Source organism: Mangifera indica, chromosome 16 (assembly GCF_011075055.1).
Source record: "Mangifera indica cultivar Alphonso chromosome 16, CATAS_Mindica_2.1, whole genome shotgun sequence".
Classification (NCBI taxonomy): Eukaryota; Viridiplantae; Streptophyta; class Magnoliopsida; order Sapindales; family Anacardiaceae; genus Mangifera; species Mangifera indica.
In genome coordinates, this window is record NC_058152.1 from 4641976 (window position 1) to 4665295 (window position 23320).

The window sequence follows — 23320 nt, forward strand, 5'->3', positions numbered from 1 at the left end:
AAAGAAACATCCAACCATATGATAACACCTCATTTGTGTATATAAATTATGTATCAAAAATAGACACACATAATTTTATTGTTAAAATTATTAGAGGACAATATCATTTCAGCCCATTAGGCCGTCTCATTTGCCATAAAAAAATATTATCAAATGTTATTTTGATAATTTTTTATTATCAATAATAATATAACAATTTTTATTTCAAATATTAAAATATTTTTTATTTTATTCTTATTTACTAAATTTTTAAGTCTAAAATCACTTTATTTTTAATTAACATAATAATTATAGTCAATATCCTTCAAGATGATTTATATTTACAGTAATCTTTCATATTTAATAATAAAACATTTCCTAATCTAAACACACCCTTAAGAGTAATTTGTTTTTCACAAAACCGCCTGTATATTGTTATTGAATCCCACATTAGACACTAGTCCAATGATACTTAGACAATGCTTATTTCATTTAATATGCATTCATTTCCACAAATTAGTTCATGCTATCGCGGAGGGGTGTTGTGTGAGGGGACGGATCATGCACAACTAGCCTTGGATTCGTGTATAAAAAATTTCGTTATCACATCCAATATCCATGGCAAAAGTAATTGATAACTTACAATCAGAACCAGGGATGCCATGTTGGATCCATCATACACAAGTTTCTGGGGGTCAAAGCAGCTTCAACCAACTCATTGACGCCCCTCTGCGCTGATTGGGGTGACTCCATGGCATCCTCTTCCTGAATGCCAAAACAAAATAAGATGTCATCAAATTAAAATCCACCAAAGATGTCCAAATTCAGCCTACTGGGTATGAAAAAGCAAACTTTACCATTACCTCTTCAGAATAATGAGGCGCGATTTCATTGATCCGGCCGATAACATTCTCCACATTGGTGCTAACCTTGTGTTTGAAATCAACAGGGTTCAAACTGCTTCCTCCAACTGGGGGCACAGGCATCCCGAGTGGTCTTCTCCAAGACCATGATAGCAACTCGTCACGGAAAAACATGGCTAATTGATACCATAAATGCTGGCTTTGCTGCAATATATAGGAGAAAAAAAAAAAAAAAGAACAAGAAAAAGTTAAGTCAAAGTTCTACCTGTGCTCTAGATCTATAGGTTAAATGAAACAACTTTCAGAAAACTTACTTTGGATGAAACCACAGCCTGTGCTGCAGCGCACATTGCGGACACAATGAGGCCTTCCACACCAAAATGGGAGAAAAATGATTGCATGTTCCTTGTCAGACGGAAAGGCACTGGTTCATTAAACTCTATCATTCCATTTGCGTCATAAGCTGGGTGAAAATCTGTCTGGAATATTTTCCCAGTGTTCTTAGCAAACAAAATCTTGTTTGGAGACCTTCCTCCAATTTGTAGCATAAAAGACATGAAACTTGAAAGGGCCAACTGTATGGCAAATTGCTTTTTGAAAGCCCACATATGATTACCACTCAGCAGTGTCTTGTACATGCACTGCGAAAAAATGCTCTCAGTCACAATTCTTTGTTATATCATTATAAGCTTGGAGACGCAGATCTACAACAGCTTCAGGTGAGATTTGGCCTGATATAGCTTGGTTTAACTGCTCCTTGAAATAGGCAATAGGTTGATCAGCCTCTCGATCATTCCTAGAACAATGGTTCTCATACACCTCAAGGAAGGTGCTGTACATCAGATCATCTTCAACCATTCGAACCTGGCCATGCAGCATTTCAATTATTAGACAAATTATTTTTTACAGAAATCTCTGTACAGGTTAGTCAGCAATCACCACTCAATAAATACAAGTGAATGAACATGGAAATAAAAAGGGAATGATTTTCTCGGTCAAAGGTACCTTCTGCATTCATCCCATGCCACACTGACTTCTTATGTGGTTTCTTATAACCATGGTTTTCCATTCAAAGGAAGAACAGAGAAATAGAGGACATAAAATGTTGAAAAAAGAAAGTACAGCACCTGTGACCAAACAGGAATAATAATTGGTGTGTGAATGCATATGTGGCGTCGTCTTGATTCCTTGTGCTTATCAAACATTTGGTTCATCATCCTGAAAAGCTGTAATATTCTTTCATCACTCCTAGCATTTGGGGTCAAAGATGTCTGAACAATGAAATGTCGTTGAGAGCCACCAGAGCCTATCAAGGTCAAATGACGAAAACTACTTCCATGCCTTCGCACTATTGGTATATCAGATCCAACCCTATCTAGCTTAATGGAATGGTCCGGTGCAATTTCCTGAAAAATTGAGTAGAAAAGTTAAACTAGACTAACAACAAATACTATTGCTCTTGTACGGCATTATTGTCTTCTAACTTGCATCTTTTTAATAGGCCTCTTCTTAGGAAATTTAGGGAGTTTGATTAACAGAGCGAGCACTAAAAAATATATATATATAAATTTCCAACTCAATTTTAACCATCATGACTCACAAAATATTCAACTGACCATGATGACAGAAACTGAAAAACTAAATACTGATGTAATTCACCTGATCACCAAAATACTGTCCAGGAATCTCTACATCAACCACATGGAAATCACGCAAACCCTGCTTTCCTCTTCCAATTTTAACATGGCTGGAAACCTGCCTTCAACATTGCTCTGGAGAACATTTTTCCAATGTTTCAATCTTTCAGTCAGCTCAGAGAGGGTAGCAGGGAAAGTAGCTGTACTTTCTGGATCAAGATCTCTTTCAAAATCCTGCTTGTACTCTCTCACAAAGTCAACATGCTTGTTCACTGCATCTGCAGAGAAGCACGCCCTGCAAACACCAGAAAGCTCCTTCTTTAGGGATTGTGGAACCTCTGCTGTTGTAGCTGTAGGATACTTGTAACAACGATGCAGTAGAGCATTTACAACTGCCAGAAGTCTCTCCTCTGGCAGAGTAACAAATCTTGAACCAATTTCCGTAAGTAAACTCTGCATACAAATGCAGAAAAAAACCCTCACATTAAAAGCTACTTCCTCGTGTTATCTCATCAATTTCAGTGGCACCAAGTAAAATAATGGCAGTATCAAGAGCAATTAAGAAATAAACTAGTCATGTTTCTTGTGTTCTAAATTTTTCCTTCCTCAAATTGACAAAAAAAATAAATAAATAAATAAAATAATAGTGAAGCATGATTTTCTGGTGAAGCAGTTATTTGCACTTATCTACTATGACATCCTCATGAATCATCATTCAAGTAAAACAAGAAATTCAGTACAGAAAGTTCACCAAACAGGCTTGTGTGCTTGCTTCTGAGGGTCTCCATTATATCCTTTGCAGCATCAAAAGCACTGGCAGCAGAAGCTACCAAACCTAAAGCACCATTACGCCTCATTGCATTTTGACCACCTTCATTGGTGGCAGAACCTTGTTGCACAGGTTGATCATTGGATGTGTTCACACTACTTTCTGCAGTTATCGGCCGTTCAGGATCTTGCCCATGAGAGATACAATTATCATTAGATCCAATCCCACCAGACTGAGTGGCTTGATTAATTGGTTTGTCTGAAGGTAAAATCCCCCCACCCTGACACTGGGCTCTTGCATTTCCATCAACCAATCCAAGAGAACCAGCACTGGAAGCAGAGGCATTTTGCTGCATTCTTTGCTGTGCCATTACAATTCTACCTAGTTCAGATTTATTTGCAACATCACGACGTTCAAGCAAATATGTGCGGAGCCAGTAATACAGAGCCTGACAGTTCAAAACAATTAAGGATAAAGCTTACAAAATAAAAACATTGTGTGTGTGTGCGTGTGTGTGTATCTCACATTTGTAAAGAAATCTACCTGTGGGTACACTGAGGCAATTTTTAGTAGGACCAGTTTGCAATGAGGTGCTTCTGCTCTTTGCAGTGAAAGTAGTAGCTGTGGAATCCAAGAAAGCCAGACCCAATGGGGTATTTGTTCCAAGTACTTATCAAATGCCCTACCCACAGGCTCATTGGGAGTATCAAAGCTTAGAAGATATAGAACACGAGCAAGATGGCTGCTGGAATTAGAAACACCAAATTTAATACCTTGAAGAAAGCAGCTAATGGCGTATTCTAACCAAACCTCATCATTGCCCTCTTTATACACCTTAAGTTACAAATAAAAAAACAGATCAGTACCACAGTACCAAGTTTGAGTCACAGATGACTCCATGGCAAGAAAAAGCAGATCATTTGATTACCATGTCACAATAGTTTCCCCAGCTTATCCACCCCTTAGGCAAATTTTTGAAAAGACTGATAGTACTGGAATATGCAACATTAGCTCCTTCAGTATCATTTAGCTTTAACAGGAAATCCCCCTTGAGGCGGAAAATTTCTGCTTTGTGTTTCACAGGAAAATACTCCAAATTATTGCTGTTGATCAAATTCAGCCCACTGCTAAGCTCCCCCTTCATCTCCAGGTAAGCTTTCGTCTGTTCTCTTATCTTAACAAAGGCCTCCTGCAATATGCAAGAGAATCAGCAATTAGATAATCATAAAAAATGACTAAAGATAAGCTCAGGAGAGATTAACACAGCAGACTCATCATAAAGTTCACCTGATTAAATGATGGAATTGAATTTACAAATCAAGAAATCTCATTACAGAACTTCAAATAATTGGTACAACTACTTGTTCCTTGGTAAAAAAAAATTAAAGATGAGGCGTCCCAAAATATTTGAGAAGAAGCCAACCATTTGGCAAAGAGGAAAATAGTTTTTATACTTTTCTAGATGACACATTCTTTATAGCATCTAATACCTGTACTTCCATGGTGGTATGACCATACATATTTTCCAGTATCATCACACAAACATCATAAAGGCCTCGCTTACGGGCAATGCGAGCAAGCTTATTCACATTCCAAGCTTTGTCACGATAACCAAGCTGATGAAGCTGTGGATTTGAGTTGCTAAAATCCTTGAATGCATCTATAACAGAATTATACATTTCATTCCTCCAGTGAAGCAAATCATACCAAACAGATATATTATCCCATTCATTTGGAGTTCTCAGCCTCCAAGTCTCTAGGATGTCCTTGAGATCAGCATAAAGATTTCCATGTACCCCAACAACAGAACTGCCAGAAACCTTGTTCCCATTGGAAATATCTGTGAGAATTCTAGCAGATTCTTGAACCTCAACCAGCTGCTGGAATTGCTGCAAAAGAGGAATCCTTGCATGAACTGACATTTCAGGTAACTGCCACCACTGTTCTAAAGCAAGATCAACACCTTTCCCAACAATGCTTTCAGCATCCCCTACACCATTTATATTTCTGTCATGTAAGGCAAAGAAGGCTTGAATCAAACGAAGTTTTGGAGTTTCCTCTACTTGTGCCTTTGGGATTACATGATCCTTCAAATGTGCCCAATCAGGCAATTTCCATAGGCTATCAAGTAGAATTTCATAATTCTCAATGCTCTTCCCAAAGTCTACCAATGCATCCCACTGACTAAGTTGGCAAGCACAGTAAAGCCATTGCTCTTCCCAAAGACACATTTCAGCCTTTGGCACTGTATTGTTATATGTTCCTTGAGTAGCCTTAACCATTGCTTGGTAAAAAAGACTTTGAGCCAGCTGCCAGTAACCATGCTGAACAAGTGAAAGACCTGCCCTGGTTTCTGCGGTGATTGATCTTTTCTTCCATAACCCACACCTCATATCTTCTTCATTGAGCAAACGATACAGCTCTGCTAGAGACTCAGAGCATTTTGTGTCATTCATAAACAACATTACATGACTTTCAAGCAGAGCCAATGCTATGTGCCACACATTATAAGTTTTTCCTATGTATTTAATGAGTTCACTTGGCATCCGAGGTTGAGGATGGCTCAACTGAAGTCCTTCCAGAAGTGCTTGCACAACATTTGGTCTGCTCGCTTGTTGCCTCTTATGATAATCCTTTGACAGAAGAGAAATCATTGGTTTAGCTAGAGCGACCTGCTCTTCTTTGTGTAAGGTCACCCAACCAGTGGGAAATACCAACACCCACAGATGGTATGCAACATTCGCATCAGTGTGAGCCAGCTTTCTCAATGGGATAATAAGATCAACCACCTGGAAGAAGAAAACAAGTCAGGCTTAAATGTGATATGCAACATGTATCCAAAATGAAGAAACTTCCAACAAGCCGTTTTACAAAAGGGTTATCATTAACAAATGCTATGGTCACTTAAAAACATAAATAAAGAAACGATGCCAGCACAAGTATTTGCCAATTAGTGTGTCCCTTTAGTTCATCTGACAGAAGAAATTAAATGGAAGTAAAAAATAATAGTGACAAACATTAAGTCAATCTTTGCATTCTACCCATTAAGCTCTCCAACTGGCATGTATTTATCAACGATGCACCAAGGGGGGTGGTGGGTGTTAAGAAACCAATATTTATCATTTCAATAGTGAGGCCAAGTCTCCATAAAAACAACCTAGGGTGAGGTATATCAGCCAAGCCATGAACTGTAGTGACAAATAAATTAAAACAACCTAATTACAAATTTGAAATCTAGATAGAAATTCATTCTAATACAGTGACTAAATTAATTTTGAGATTCCATATTAAGAACATGGTTGACTACAAGGCAAACAAAGTTCAGCACTAGAACAATGTGACACTAGAAATAAGATTCTAAAAAGTATATATAAAAATTTAAATATAACCTGAAGTTTGCTCATTTCACTCAAAAACTGTGCGTGCTTCAGAAGAAGGTTATCTAATGTTAGAGGAGTATCATCATGACTCTCTGGAACATCTGTACTCTGGTGCTGCATTGCTGAACTATCAGAAAGTGAACCTGAAACCACAAATGGAAAAATCCTTGCAGAGTTCGGAGCAAGTGTAATAGGCTTATTTTCAACCAAGATTGCTAGAATAAGATCAAGTCCCTGTTTAAGCCAGAAGACATCACTCAATGCCTCCCAGTCCTGAATTTGGATAATGTACTGAAGCCTTGTGAACAAGGTCTTCCCAAGAGATTCATCATACAGTGAGAAGAATTTGATCCTCATTTCTGGATCCTTTGCCCATAAACCAAGCATGTATTGTTTTTCAACCTTCTGGAACACATCTTGACGTAGAGCCAGATGATATCTGGAAGTCAACCAATCATGTTACTAGTACTGTAATAAAATATAATGGAAATTAACTCAAAGCAAGTCACATACTTATCTGACTCAGCACAAATTTCATAAAGCAGTTGAAGATATTTCCTGTTCCACTCGTCCACAGCATCAGGGAGAAAGTTCTCATTTTCAACTTGTGAAAGCTTCTGAAGAAAAGACAATATTTCCTTATGAGTGAGGAAAGCACTAGATAAGCCAGATGTGCCTGGTTTGCTTAAGTCATCTTCAATCCACCCTTTCAGCACATCAAGTATGCAAAGCAGCACACTAGGATCAGTACCCTTCTCTGAGAGCAAGGCATTCAATAGTTGAGTCACGGTCTGTTTGCATTCTGGAACAAGCATGACTCTCTCACTTATAAGCTTTAAGACAGATTTTATATTTGAGATGACTGCTTCAACATCAACCACTTGACATGATGAAGAGACAGCAGAATAAGGATCAGCTTGCTGACCCTGCATGTGAAGGATATCTTACTTCAAGGATTTCAAGAAAAATGAACATAAAGCAGACATCGAGTGTCATGCCAATCAAATTTACGAAGGAAAGCATACAATTACAACACTAAGATTGTAAGGAGAAAGTAGTCACGGCATTTAATTTGACATTTTCAAGTGATGTTTCTTTATATGAAAAAAAATTAAAAGTGGACAAAATAAGATAACATAAAATCGGTTGATGACAATTGCAAATAAGATCCCTAATCCAGAAAGGAAAGCAGTACATCTTACAAGGTCAAAAATATGTTAATCTTGAAGACATGGGTAAGAACAAGGGAGTCCACACAGCAATTTATAATGAACTTTCGAGAAAAGAAGTTGACCCCATTCTTGACATTCCAAACATAATATGGAGTTCAAAAATGTTCTCAAAATTGAAACCTAAATCAACCAAAAGCACCCTTCAAACAGCATCACCATAACCGAACCTCTATTGCAGAACCATAACTTAATGCTTAACTAACATGAAGACTAGAATCCCTGCTATCAACTCCACTTGTCCCAAAAAAGTATCAAATGATCTGATCAGTGCATAAACAAGTAGAAAACATGTATCATTTTGGAAGACAATGAGAAATGCATGCATTAGGAGCAATAAAAATATTAGATGCAGCATAAATGTAGCCTAATTGTAAAAACAGAATAAATCCTATAGGGCATGACATAAATAATAATAATAATAATAATAATAATAATACCAAGAAGAAGAAGAAGAAGAAGAAGAAGAGAAAAAGAATTAACAAAAAGCAAAATCTCATAAAATTACTGAAGCATTTGAAAATTTCCAGCATTTACTGGTCATGTCTGGCACATATTTTACCCTAAGTGAAATTCTAGCAATGTAAGTAGGAAAAGACATCATTACCATCAAAGACCGGCAGCATATTTGTCCTCATTATCAACATTATCATAAAGGGCATCAGAAAGAAAATGCTGATGGACAGAAACTTGAAGCCTCATAAGAATTGAATAAAGAGTAAAATGGGAATTATATCATAATTCTATAAGTCACATTAACATACTTGTTTCAAATGACATCCTGCTGAAGATCCTATATCTTGTGCCAGACGTTGGAAGATACGAACGAAGAGTGAAGGGTCAAGGAAGTTCTTCTGCACCTCTGTCAAGGTTTTGATGACAAGAAGAACAAAGCTAATTGAATTAGCAGAGTTATCTTCTCCCAATGTCTGAGGAGCTGTAATCATATTTATATACTTCTGTATTAGCTCGTTGACCTTCTGATTCAAAAGCTTTACATCGGTCGGTGTGCTTGCTGCATCTGGAGGGAAAGCAACAAAGACCATCTTCAACAAGGCATACAACGACTTTCCAGCAAATTACATTTTATGCTTGAAACAAGGTTCAAGAATCTGAAAATTATAAATACAATGATAAATGTGAAAATTTAGGCACCTGCAGAGAAACGAGGGAAAATCAAAAGCCTAATTTATAGGGGACAATACCTGAGATATGTGATTGATGTTGTTTCTAATGAACAAGTGTGGCTGCTTCTCCAGGATCTTGGTCATGACATCCAATCCCTGTGCAAGAGCTGTGGAAGGGTCCTTTGACTGAGTTGGTTGAATACTGCTCAGCAACCTTTCCAAATAATTAAACTTAACATTGGCATTTGGCCACACCTCCAGAGCTTGTGAAAGTAGCTCTAAAGCCTGCTTGTACATAATACTTGCTTCCTTGTCCTTAGGCTCTATGACCAATGCCACCTGTTTTCAGACACACAAGAAAAATGGTTTTCTTCATAAAAAACTCCAGTAACTCGATTCCCCAAAGTAAAAATAAATATACAGCCCTTTCCACAAGAAGTGTGGCAAAACAAGATGAATTAAAAGCTTCAACACATAGAGATCTCATAATGCAAGTATGATAAATGAAGAGACGAATCTGCCATAATCTTTGAAAAAATTGCGCTGTGAGAATCTCCTAACCTGAAGTATCTCAAAACTGGACCAAAAATAGTCATATAATTTCATGTAAAATAAAAGAAGACTTGAGAGTTTGGGATTTTGATAAAGAAGTGGGGATATAAAAACAAATGGACAATAGAAATATCACACAAATAACACTATGCAATGTTGTACCCATAGAACAAAATTAAAGCAATTTGCTTCCAAGAAGAAGGAATCAAGCAATTCATCATTTAATCAGACAGCTTTAGATTTATAAAAAGATATTAATGGGAAAGCAGACTCCAAAAAATTGTAAACTATAATCTGGCATCTCAAATAGATCTTACAATAAATAAATTCACAATTGGAAAGGAAGTCTCACTCTGATAAGAAAATTGATAATCATTTCTTCCATAGCAGCATTTGGCTTGAATTCTTCATCAGGTTGGCCGACAGATCCTGGTATTTCTACATTAGGGATTGATGAGGTAGCCCCAGGTGACATGACACATAGGGATTGAAGACCAGGCTCTACTTTAACAGAAGATGTAGACCCATCAACCGGACATTTAGAGTCAGTGCAAGCAGAGCCAGGATTGAATCCATCAGTCATCTGGTTGGGGGCATTGCTATCGGTTACCACTTTCATTTCATTTTGCCTTTGTTTTTCCCAACTGACAACCAATCCAGCAAGTTCAATGGCAAGGCGCCTGTTTTCTGCTGCAGTATTATGTGGCAATCCAAGTCGACTAAGAGAATTCACCATCTGAGGCACAAATTGTGCTCTACAGCTGTAGAAGAGATCTGAATGATGTACAATGAGCTGGAAAATGTGAATCAGATTAGGAAGTGAGTGACCCTCCTCAACCAAAATCTTTTTGGTGTACCGTATCCGAATTGGCATTTGAGAATCCCCAAGAGGCAACCTTTTTGGTAAAGCTGGTATTAGTATATCAAGGGCCTGCTTGACCAACAATTTATTCTCTGGCTGGCAAGTTCTAAGAAGTGCAACAAAAACCTGATTTTTATACCCACATCAGTATATTTTTATCAATGGTATGAGAAAATAAGCGAATGGTCATGAAGTCAATAATTTCATATCAGCACTTTTTTAACTCAAGCACCTGCCATTGTCACTCATCAGTTTTCTGTTCAGATCGATCCTGAAGAGGTACTCAATTGAAAATATGTTGATTTGACTGAAATTCAAGACATGTCAATACAATAAAGTGGTCTAGAATTTTACATAGTCCACTCAAATTAGTTAATTATCCCAAAGCCCTCTGTAGCATTGAGTTGTAATGGTACAATACAAGCAAAAAGTATTCCACACTAAGTTGATAGTGACAAGAACAAAGATTCCTAGGATGTTGCAATACCAAGAACTTGCTGACAAGGCCGTAACTAGTGAAAGCAATTATATAGATATCAAGTTTATAGATCTACTTGACCATGCATCATTGCAAGTTACCTGGAGAATAATTTTTTCTGGGGCCTGATATGCCTCCAAGAAGTGACACACATTGACAAATGCCCACTGCTTACTAACACTATCTTCCCGTTTGAGATGATTCCAACCAAATTTGATAAGTTCTTTCCTGTGATCAACAAGATCATTCTGGAGATACTTAAGAAGTAACGTCGCAAGTTGCAAAAGTTCTATCCTTAATGGCTCATCATATTCAGAAGAAACCTATGATAGAAATAGAGAATATTTGTAAATTGAAGGCAAAGAATAATCAATATATAAGTGACAACATTATATAAATCTAAACAGCAAAACTTCTAAAAGAATTGCAATAAACATAATCAAATTGCACAATTGGGGTGATCACCTCTTCTGGAGGATCAAGAAGTTTGTCAACAATTGTTTTTATAATATTAGGGTCAACAACCCCCAACTTTGGCCATTCCGGAATGCATGAGCTAACATTGGGAAGAATTAGCATTTGCATCACAATCACCAGATGATCATGAGCAAGTTGTTTAGATTGGAAAAGATTCAAAAATGCAATAGAAGTGCTTTCTTCATGTTGGGGGGATAACCTCCTGCAACCTAAAGACAGTAACAATTTGTTATACAGACACCAACAAACTAGCATAAGTTTAAAACTCAAAATACGATTATGAAAATTTAATTACGTCAATTATATAAAACTCTTTCAAGAAGGTGTAATCGATTGGAGTATGGAACAAGAAGATAGAAAGGATATCAAAGAGAACATTCACTTCATTTCGGTCATGATGCAAGTAATTCAAGAAGCATTTGACAAGCCATTTGCTTTCTTTCACCTACACATGAGAATCAAGATTACAAAAGAACCAGGACCACATAGTAATTGACTCACACAAACATTTTACTGGAAAAATGAAAAAATTAGTGTAAACTCACAGCAGATCCTAAGGTAACAAATTTTAAAACTAAATCAAGCCTAAATAGTGAATGACTTTACCTGCACTAAGTTGAGCTATTGTTCATTGTGCAAACGAAACATTCTTGCCGGTGACTTCCAGAGAAGAACCAAAGCATCAAACGCAATATGATTACTCTGCAACCAGCCGGGAATTAACTTCACAAATTTTTTGACAAGTACAAGACCCTGAAAATAAGCATCTGATGCTGCAGCAGGGGCTGCAGATGATAGATTAGAACTATCAGGGGGTGGAACTGTGAGGCATTCATCCCCCATTAAAGCAGCAGGTGGAGTTGATGATCCAGTAGCTGTATCCAGTTTTTGCATAAATTCAGGAAAGGCAATTGTAAGTATCTTTTGTGGGGACTTTGCAAGCTCGTCTCTCAATGGTTGACCAGTATCTGACTGTATCACATACATAAACCTAGAAGTTGGAACAGAAGGTGTAAGAAAAAAAAAGAGAAGATGACGAACTCTTATGAATCTCATTGATATGCTAGTAAATATGTTAACAACTTCAATCAAGCATCATAAGCTTACCGTCTAAACTATTTTGGCTCATTTAATCGAGCAAGAAAATAATCAACAGCAAGCATTGCATATCGATTTAAAAGTTTTGTAAGTGGAAGGCGATATGGACTATTAATCTCGCTGTAGAATTGTCCGGGGGGAAGAGCTCCTTCTAAATCAATGGTTAAGGTTACAAGTTCATCAAGAAATTTTGATGCAGCTTGAGGAAGCAAGTGAAAGAGTTCAATTATAGCTGAAAAGAAAAAGAAACAAAACTACGATCTCATTAATATGTGGAAGTCTAAACAAGTTAACCAAACTGCTATAACAAGACATAAGTTAAACATGTTACCTGCAGCAATTTTGGGCTCTTCACCAGCCTTCCATGATTTTTGACTCTGAGCAAGTTTTTCAGGCTCCAACCATTTCTTAAGGTGCTCCAACAACTTTCCACCCAAAGTAACATTAAACCAATTGGACAAACGTTCAAGAAGGCAGGGTCAAACCTCGCAAAAGAGACATGCTTAGATTTTTGGTATTTGCCAAGTTGACTAAGATAGGCTTGAGGCTGTTCTGAAGAAGTTCTTTAGGCATCCTTTGTTGATTAATGACCTGAACTAAAAAGGAAATATATAAGAAGAGCAATCAAAAGTATAACAAAGCATAACACTAGTAACAATTTTATAAAACAAAATAAAATGTACTTTGATAAAAATCTTATGGTCAATATAATTTGCACAACCATTCATAATGATCAAGATATCTTGCCGATGATAAAAATATGTTCTAAGAGGGATCTTCATATCTTAGCAAAAGTACGTGACTGATTTATTAACAGAAACAGGAAAAATTGGGTGTAAGCCAGTCTCTATCCCAATGGATCCCAATCATAAGTTGGGAGAAGCTAAAGGAGAACAAACCGTTGATAAAAGAATGTACCAGAGGTTAGTCGGTAAACTCATATACCTTGCTCACACTCGGCCAGACATAGCATACTCGGTGAGTGTGATTAGTCAATTCATGCATGATCCAAGAGAACCTCATCTTCAAACTGCTTACAGGGTGTTGCATTACTTAAAAGGCAATCTAGGGAAAGGAATCTTGTTCAAGAAGAACGATAATCTTACTTTAGAGGCTTACACTGATGCGGACTATACAGGTTCTCTAGTGGATAGAAGATCAACTACAGGGTATAGTACTTTCCTTGGAGGTAATCTAGTAACTTGGAGGAGTAAGAAGCAAAATGTGGTGGCAAGATCATCTGCAGAATCAAAATTTAGGGCTATTGCTCAAGGATTGTGTGAACTGCTATGGCTGAAGATTATCCTAGATGATTTAAGAGTCAAATGGGAAGGTCCTATGAAACTTTATTGTGACAACAAGTCAGCTATCAATATTGCTCATAATCCTATACAACATGATAGGACAAAACATATTGAAATTGATAGATATTTCATTAAAGAGAAATTGGAGGAAGGATTAGTGTGTATGTCTTATGTTCCATCAGAATGTCAATTAGCTGATGTTCTAACAAAGGGGTTGAACAGTTCGAGATTCCATGATCTTGTATTCAAGTTGGGAATGGAAGACATCTATTCCTCAGCTTGAGGGGGAGTGTTGAGTTGTAAATAAATTAGGAAGTAATGAGTTGTAAATAAGATTAGGAAATCCCTTAAATGGAGGGATTAAGTTAGATTAGGAAGTACCCAATTTAAAATCCCTTGAATAGAAGGATTAAACAATTTTCCAGATTTAGGAGTGATTTAGTTTCCTATTTTTCCTCTTGTAATCTACTATATAATACCATGTACTATCAATTCAAGAATCAGAAGAAAAAATTCAGAATTATTTTTTTTTTATCTCATATTCCATCACAGTCTTCATTCCTACAAATGAATCCAGCCAAAGATTGGTTAGTTTTGACATGTAATCATTAACAGTGGATTAGGGAAGATTTATGTGGGAGTAGCAAGCATTACAAGTTCTATGAACTCTGCCAATGAACCGGTATTACATTAAAAGGAAATAAGAAGAAAAAATTAAAAAGATCAATTACCCATAACCAAAGTCTTGATCAAAGTTTTACAGTCACTAACTTCCTTTGAATGCTCCACAGGGACCTGCAAATTTAAAACTGCCTGCAGCAATACAATATATCCAGAATTTAGGAAGACAGCCATCAAAAACATTAAATGTGATGTTTGAAAGAAGGAAGCGGCTGGCAATTTAACAATAAGAAAAATGTTGTGAAGAAAATGAATAGTATAGATTGGCTTCCAAACATTCCAGTGAAACATTCAAATTCTTCCCAATGGAGGGAATGCTAACCCAATTCCAACACTACATGACAAAAAATTAAAAGTTGTCGAAGGCACGTTTCTTGATGAATAGAAATAACACAATCTTCAATGTTTGGTCACAAACCACAATTGTTCAGGACTATCTTAAAATTAACAAATCCTTGATCTGAGAAACCAAAAGTATAATGCTTAAACAGAGGTTCGATACCTAATTGATCTGTTAAGTACTAGTCTCACAAATTGGAAGGTGAAAAATTTGATCTAATAGTGCACTAAATTGCAAGAAGCCTCACTTTTTTTTCCCTTTACTTTTGTAAGAATCAATAAATATATACATTATTATATAGAAACTAATTATAGGGGTTTAATTATGATAGAAGTTGATTATAAGATCGCAATTATAGAAATTAAATATTCCTCTTTCCTAATCTAGGATACCTAATGTATATATATATATGTATCTCTATAACAGTAAAAGTATGAATGAAAACATACTCTTCATCTCAGTTTTGTTCATGTTATCAGAGCCCGATTTGCCTTAGTGTGCAAAACCTGGAAATTTCTTCTTACCCTAGTAAGCAATTTCGTAGTTCACCCTTGTAAAGTAACCATTGGATCTCACCGCCACTCTAAAAAAGAACGCGCCCAAACAATCGCCCATTTCCCAAAATTCGATCATCGGAAGCTTAGTGCGTGACTCACGTGCCACACGTTTCTTTTGCAAACGTTCACATCGAATCTCTTGCTTTGACTCATGTTAGTTCTCACTGCCGGCACAGTCAAACTCAGACAACGCCGATGATTCAGATCCCCATAATCTCATCGCATGTGTCATCGCTGTCGTTGGAACAATTGCTATCACCAAATTTCTCTTCCTAATTAGATTTCAGCTCCTTTTTTGCTATTCTCTTTTTCTGTACAACATATTCGTGCACTCAGTTGCAACATAAATCAGGTAGTCCAACAATTTCTTGTTGCTTATTCTATTCGGTTGTTTCGAGCGCTATTATGACTGATATTAAACCTATAACTATGATTGATATGGTTTTTATTATGTCAAAAATCACTGAACACAAGTTTAATGGTTCCAATTATCTAGAATAGAGTAAAACCGTTCAACTGTATCTATTAAGCCTTGAGAAAGATGATCAACTTACACAAGCTCTTCCTATGGATGGTACTAGACAAGTATGGCTGAGAGATGATGTCCGATTACTCCTATAGATTTGGAATTCCATTAAAAGTGAGGTAGTTAGTTTAATTAATCACTATGAATTGGTTAAAAAACTAATGGAATATTTAGACTTCTTGTACCCTGGAAGAGGTAATCTTTCTCAAATATATATGAGGTATGCAAAGTTTTCTATCATGCAGAAAAACAGGAGAGCACTATCACATCTTATTTTATAGACTTCAAAAGAACTTAATATGCTATTAGCTTTTAGTCCTGATGTGAAGGTTCAACAAGCGCAACAAGAACAAATGGCCATCATAAGCCTCATAGTTGGTCTTCCATCTAAGCTCAAAACTGCTAAATATCCAATACTTGCTAGTCCTAAGATTTCATCTTTGCATGACACATTTAATAGGATACTTCGCACAGAAAGCACTCCATCATTTCAGAGTAATAGTTTCTTGTTAGTCAAAGTAGTGCACCCGAACCTGGACGTTCATATAATAGGAATGGTAATAGAGAGAGGGCAAGTAGCAACCGTGACAAGGTTACTGATCGAAGTCAGAAGTCAGGAGGGATTTGTGCAATTATTGCCATGAGTCAAGACATACAAAGCGCACTTATAGAAAATTGCAAAATCGGGCTCCAAAATTCCAATTAGCACATGTTGCAGCTACTAACACTATTGCCAATTCATCATCTGGAAAGACTATTATGATTTCTGCAGATGAATATGTCAAGTTCTCTCAGTACCAAGAATCACTGAAGTCTTCATTGATTCTTATCACTATCATTGCTGAGTTAGGCAAATCAAATACATGTCGTGTCCTCATCAGCCAAATGGGTCATTGATTCTGGTGCTACAAATCATATGACAAGTAATCCTAGTCTCTTTTCAACTTTTCAATCATTTGCATCATTTTCTAGTGTTAATTTAGCAGATGGATCAACATCATCTATTCTTGGTTCTGACACTGTTAATCCAACCCCATTAATTTCATTGTCATCTGTTTTGAGTCAACCACAATTTTCTTTTAATTTAATCTCTGTGAGAAAACTCATGCGTACTCTTAATTGTTGTGTTTCATTTTTCCCTGATCATTGTTTATTTTAGGATCTTACAACGAAGCAAATTATTGGTAGAGGACATGAATCTGGGCGTCTTTGATATGCAAATGCCAAGATCCATTGCATGTTCTAGCACCTTAACTATATTTGAAGCTCATTGTCAATTCAGACATCCTTCTCTACCTTTGTTGAAGACCCTATTTCCACAATTTAGTCATGTATCTTCGTTAAATTGTGAGTCATGTTAATTTGTCAAACATCATTGTCTGTCTTCAGGTTCTAGAGTCAATAAACAAGCTAGCTCTCCTTTTGAGTTAGTTCATTAAAATGTTTGGGGTCTTTGTCCTATTGTGTCTAAAACTAAATTTAAATATTTTGTTACTTTCGTTGATGATTATTCTCGTATGACTTGGTTTTATTTAATAAAAAATTGTTTTGAAGTGTTTTCTCATTTTTGTGCCTTTTATACTGAAATAAAAACACAATTCAATATTTCTATTCATACTTTACGTAGTGATAATGCCAACAAATATTTTTCTGAATCCTTTTAGTCGTATCTGATCCAAAATGGCATTCTTCATTAATCCTCTTATGCTATCACACCATCTTAAAATGGAGTAATTGAAAGGAAAAATAAACACCTTCTTGAAACAACTCAAACACTCTTATTTCAAATGCAAGTTCTCAAACAATTTTGGGCTGATGTTGTTTCCACATCCTTTTTTTTTATTAACCGCATGTCGTCATTGGTTCTTCAAGGTTAGATTCTTTACAGTATTCTTTTTCCAAATAAATCTTTGTTTCCTATTAAACCTAAAATATTTGATAGTATTTGTTTTGTTCGTAATATTCGTCCCGATGTCACAAAGTTAGATCAAAGTCTTTAAAATGTGCATTTCTTCAATACTCTCGTCTTAAAAAAGGATATAGGTGCTTTTGCCCCACTCTAAATAGATATCTGGTGTTAGTTGATGTTACCTTTTTGGAAAACGTTCCGTTTTTGCCTACTTCTCCTACTTACTCCATTCAGGGGAAGATGATGATTTATTGGTGTACACTGTTACCTCTTCTCACCCTCTAGAGGTCTCTCCACTTATTGCTCTTACATCTATTAGTTCTCCAACAGTTTCTCCACCTGAAAAGTTTACCCTTGTTAGGCCACCCATTACCTAGGTCTATTCCAGATGTCAACAACCTTCGGATACATGTATTGAACCAATCTCTTCGTCATCAAATCCAGTTCCTAGTGATATTGATCTACCAATTGCTCTTCAAAAAGGTAAAAGACAATGTACTTACCCTATTTCTTCTTGTGTTTCTTATAGTCACTTATCCCCTATTTCTTGTTCCTTTGTTGCATCACTCAACTATATTTTTATTCCCAAAACCACTCATGAAGCTTTATCTCATCCAAGTTAACATGAGGCTATGATAGAGGAAATGAATGTCTTAGATGATAATGGTACTTGGGATTTGGTAAATCTACCTACAAGAAAGAAAGTCATTGGATGGTTTGGTTTAGATGATCAACAGTCACTTATCCCTTGTTTTTTTGCTTAGGAGGAGTACGGGAAGGTTTGTCATCTTCGCAAATCCTCGTATGGTTTGAAACAAAGTGCTCGTGCTTGGTTTGGAAAATTTAATCAGGTAGTTCAAAAGTTCAACATGATAAAGAGCAAATGTGATTATTCAGTTTTTTACAGATAGTCTGAAGCTAGTAGTATTCTTCTAGTTATGTATGTTGATGATATTATCATTACGAGGAGCGATACAATGGGAATTTTCTCTCTTAATTCATTTTTTCACACTCAGTTTCAAACAAAAGATTTAGGGGGTTGAAATATTTCTTGGGTATTGAAGTGATAAAAAGTAAGAAAGACATCTTCTTACCTCAAAGTAAATATATGCTTGACTTATTGACTAAGACAGAAAAATTAGGAGCTAAACCATGTAGCACTTCAATGATGTCTAATCTACAACTTACAAAAGATAGTGAACCATTTGAAGAACCTGAGAAGTATAGAAAATTAGTGAGAAAGTTGAATTATCTGACAATGACTCATCCTGGCATTGCATATTCTGTCAATGTTGTGAGTCAATTCATGTCTTCTCCAACAGTCGATTAATTGAGTAGTTTTAGAGCAAATTCTGTGCTATTTGAAGGGTGCTCCTAGATGTGGCATATTATATGGAAATTATGGTCACACTGACATTGAGTGTTTCTTAGATGTAGAGTGGGCAGATTTTAAGATAGATAAAAGATCCACTACTGATTATTGTGTTTTTGTTGGAGGAAATTTGATATTGTGGAAGAAGCAGATTTCAAGAAGCAGAGTGTTATATCCCGATCTAGTGCAGAATCAGAATATAGAACTATGACTCAGTCTGTGTGTGAAATAATATGGGTATATCAACTTTTGACTGAAGTGGGTTTTCAAATTTTATTACCAGCACAATTGTGGTATGATAATCAAGTTGTTCTTCATATTGCCTTTAATCTTGTGTTTTATGAATGAACTAAACATATTGAGATTGATTGTTATTTCGTTCGAGAGAAAATTTAGTAGAATTTTATTTCTACAAGATATGTAAAGACTAGAGAACAGCTAGGGGATATTTTCACTAAAGCTATAAATAGAGTTCGAATTGATTATATTTATAACAAGTTGGGAATAATTAACATCTATGCTTCAGCTTAAGGGGGAGTGTTACGGAATCTGTAAATATGTACATTATTATATAGGGCTTAATTATAAGGGTTTAATTATGATAGAAGTTGATTATAGGATCACAATTATAGGAATCAAATATTCCTCTTTCCTAATCTAGGATGCCTAATATATATATCTGTAACAGTAAAAGTATGAATGAAAATATACTTTTCATCTCAATTTTGTTCAAATATAAAAGATTGAAATAGTAGAAAAAGAGAAGTTCAAAATGTGAACAAGTTGGAATGTACAGGTAAAAAGCAAATCACCTTCCTTGAAACTTGCTAAACTCTGACAGGAGAAATGAGACTAGTACCATTTATGTACTTAATAATACTGAAATACTGAACTAAACTTAAGAATAAAAAATTAATACATTAACTTCTTATTTTTTACATAAGAAAATACATGGCATTATCACAAGAGAACCCACATAGGCTCATAACTTTCAGCACCCAACTTCCACTATTGCCCCAGACAATGGTCAACAACATCAGAATATCAAAAAACACTAATTAGGGAGCTAAACATCCAAATTTTCATTTAAATTATTATAAGTTAGTATCTACATATTTCTGAAATGCAGCCAACAAGAAAACATTACAGCAAAAAAACTAATAAGAAAAGCATTTTATATGATAAACCCATAAATTGAAGTTAACAACAACAATAAAGAACTAACATGAGTAATATAATATGTGCTTCACAATCAGAAGTTGACCATATAGTAGATAATCTTAACTTAGAGGTAGAATTAAAAGAGAGAGCTAATACTCATGATATAGAAAAAACTAATTTTTCTGAGTGTGACATTGAAGAGCTTGCTACCCTTGCAGCAGGGAAGTGTTTCAACAAGTTGGAGGAGATGTTGAATGATGAGGTTGAAATTATTGTTAATGGTGCCTGTCACGATGGTATAGATACATCTGATGAAAAAGACGAATCAGGTGATGAAGATCTCAATTTAGCCTATGAAGACACTGAAAAACATTTATGCAAATGACCAGACTATTCATATAGAGAAATTGGTTGAACAATATGGATCTATAACAAACTTCGTCATTGATCAAGGAGATTATTTTCATTTAAAAAAAAAAAAAGAGAAAACAATTGTCTATCAATACAGACATAGAAAAAAACAATAAGAAAACCAAATTGCTACAGTCATTTCGTCATTGATCAGATGAATAGGCTTAAGAAGCATGCAGTCAATCAAAGGTTTGTATGTGTCAGATTGATGAAAACAATTTCCATAAGTTTAAGGAATTTATGGGGATAATGAACTCAGCCTCAGCTCCTATAAGCATGAACTTAGTCAAGATAGACTAGCTATCAATAGAGATACAAGGGCTACACCAAGACAGGAAAATCCAAAGCTTTCATTGGCTAAGCTATGAAAGGGGTGGCTTTCAGTACCTGAGTGTAACAAGAACCCTATGAAGATTATCAATGGAATATTAGCAGGCTACAAAGCATGAGGAGGAGACTTATTAAAGAAACTCTTCTTATAGCATCTTCAGAAATTGTTATTCTTCATGGAAACCAAAGGAGGAAGCTTATAAAGGTCCAGATTAAATAATGGATTTTTCTTCCTTCTTGTGGCAAGCCTGGAGGAATTGTATTTACTCAGGGCGATTAAGGTGGTTGATTCTCTGATGGGTGAATTTTCTATATTTATCAAGGATAAGGATCAAGAGGGCAATGATTGGTGGCTTAAAGCTACTTATGGCCAGAATAAAACAATAGACATGGTTAGCTTTTGGAAGAAATTAGAAGGCCTTTATGATTTGTACACTCCTAGATGAATAACTAGAAGGCAAGTTAACTCATAAGGTTTATCTCTGAAAATTTTATTGGATGAAGAGAAGCTAGAAATATAGAGAATTTCACTCATTTCACCAAGGAAACCAATCTCATGGTCCGTATTTTGCATGAGACAACCATAACTTGTTATCCCTTACGAACTAATGTGTTATGTTAATGGTTGCACAAATTCCTTTTTCACCAAATAGGGAGAACTTTGCAATAAAATCATACAAGAAGCTCTCATTAGATCGGCTTTTGACTGTTGTCCTATAATGATCACTCTCTTAGCTTTTTCAACTACCTGATGATTTAGGAAACCAAACAGCTTATAGTAAGGTCAACATTTTTGCTTGGACAATCTCTCTTTGTGAAAGGAATATAGGTGATGTTACTCAAAGAATGTTTCCAATATCACATCCTAGTCTCTTACCATGGAAACTACAAATCAGCTCTTCTTGCATTGTAGTTTTTCTTTAAGATCGTGACACAAACTTCACCAAGCAGCAAAGATGAAGCCGTTATTCAAGTCTTTTGTAGTGATTATTTTTCGAAACACAATTTTGGTTTTGGTAGAGGATATAAGGCCATAGCCTTGTGATGTCATGCTATTTTAGCTACATTTTGGTGATTTGGCCAGTAATAAATGAAAACGTTTATGAAGATCAATGTATGGAAGATATTCTCAATTCATGAGACAAAGTCAGTTCTCTTGCTTCTCTTTCGGCTTCAATCTCTAAAGCTTTTATGAACACATCCCTTTTTTTATGCACTTAGATTAGGGAAGGTTTTCGGTTAATTTTGTGCTATTGGCATTGATTTCTAGTTGTCTATAGCTCCTTATTGTGTTGTTCAATCTATATTGTGTTGATCCTAATGGATCTTATATTTTGTGGACAGCTTATTCATTCTCCACATAATTATTATTTCAATCAATGATATTATCATAATTCCTTCTAAAAAATAATAATAATAAAAGGTTCAATGCCATAAAGACGGCAAGGGGAAATAAAAAGGACTAAATACCAAGACAATTTCCAAAAGCAATTCCAGCTCTTTCAATATATAGTAACGTTGAAACATAAAACAACTAACTAAGAAGGAAGTAACCAAAACAACCTGCACCGGGAGTTCAAGCTTTGACCTTAAAGTACCACGATCTTTTCCCTCCTCACCCTCTTCCAACAGCTATCACCATAAAAGGAACATGTAAGTTGTTAGCATTGAAATAATGAAAATTCAACAAGAACCAAGAGACAAGATTTTGAATTTTGAACGGAAGCAGCTCCCTGGAAATGAAGAAAAGGTACATCAAACACACATAATTAGATGCATTGTCAAACAAATCAACATTTTAATGATTTGGGGGATTCAAGTACAACTTTCTCAATAACTTTCTAATAATAAACCAGTAAGTTATTGTTACAAATCCAGCTTAATATGCAAGCGATAAAGAAAACCTACTCTTCTAATATGCATGCAATTTTGAAGCATAATAGAGTTTCAATATAATTCCTCTAGTCTTTAAGACCAGAACTTTTTAAGGCTTTAATCCATGGGATAAAACATTAGAATGGATTTGTTCACGGGGTTACAATCCCAATCCCAGGCCTCTTGTTGCACAAAGTGACAGGATAACTTATCCTAGGACCACCGATTAATAACTTATCCCATGAACACCCATGGAGTATTTGCCACACTTTTCTACCAGTTAGGATAGCCAACTCACATCCCATATTCATATAAAATTCAAGGATAGTTCAGACAAACACTCCATCTACACTCCCCTGTTATTTATTGATTTATTTTTTTTATAAGAAACAATCTGCTACGT

At 35.8% G+C, this 23320-nt stretch overlaps 2 protein-coding genes across 12 annotated transcripts in view; both read right to left on the reverse strand.

Annotated features, from left to right (window-relative positions):
• Nucleotides 1-448: 448 nt before the first annotated feature.
• LOC123198664 (transcription-associated protein 1-like) lies at nt 449-9202 on the reverse strand. Of its 4 annotated transcripts, none has more exons than XM_044613402.1 (13): nt 9063-9202; nt 8622-8878; nt 7142-7554; nt 6638-7067; nt 4739-6037; nt 4177-4437; nt 3792-4082; nt 3231-3696; nt 2502-2932; nt 1970-2248; nt 1157-1706; nt 843-1046; nt 449-744 (listed from the first exon to the last, which is right to left on the reverse strand). In XM_044613402.1, exons 2-9 carry the CDS (start codon nt 8802-8804, stop codon nt 2736-2738), a joined length of 3540 nt encoding a protein of 1179 aa, XP_044469337.1. In that variant the 5' UTR covers nt 8805-8878; nt 9063-9202; the 3' UTR covers nt 449-744; nt 843-1046; nt 1157-1706; nt 1970-2248; nt 2502-2735. The 4 variants fall into 4 exon arrangements, with proteins under 4 accessions (XP_044469337.1, XP_044469338.1, XP_044469336.1 ...); XM_044613403.1 differs by having other exon boundaries at nt 2502-2774; nt 8622-8969; nt 9063-9190; XM_044613401.1 differs by having other exon boundaries at nt 8622-8969; nt 9063-9190.
• Nucleotides 9203-12914: 3712 nt separating this feature from the next.
• The window catches only part of LOC123198665 (serine hydroxymethyltransferase, mitochondrial-like), a 35495-nt gene continuing 25089 nt past the window's right edge, over nt 12915-23320 (reverse strand). For 2 of the 8 annotated variants that reach the window (XR_006498100.1, XR_006498102.1), the window contains exons 10-13: nt 22606-22674; nt 20458-20609; nt 14487-14568; nt 12989-13042 (exon numbers count right to left, since the gene is read on the reverse strand). Coding sequence is in view for 5 of the 8 variants with exons in the window: in XM_044613407.1 (XP_044469342.1) it covers nt 22468-22674 (207 nt within the window). In the remaining 3 variants the exon portion in view is untranslated. Of the gene's footprint in view, nt 13043-14486; nt 14569-20457; nt 20610-22402; nt 22675-23320 lie in introns of those variants that run through there. The other 6 variants (XM_044613406.1, XR_006498101.1, XM_044613409.1 and 3 more) reach the window with 6 other exon arrangements.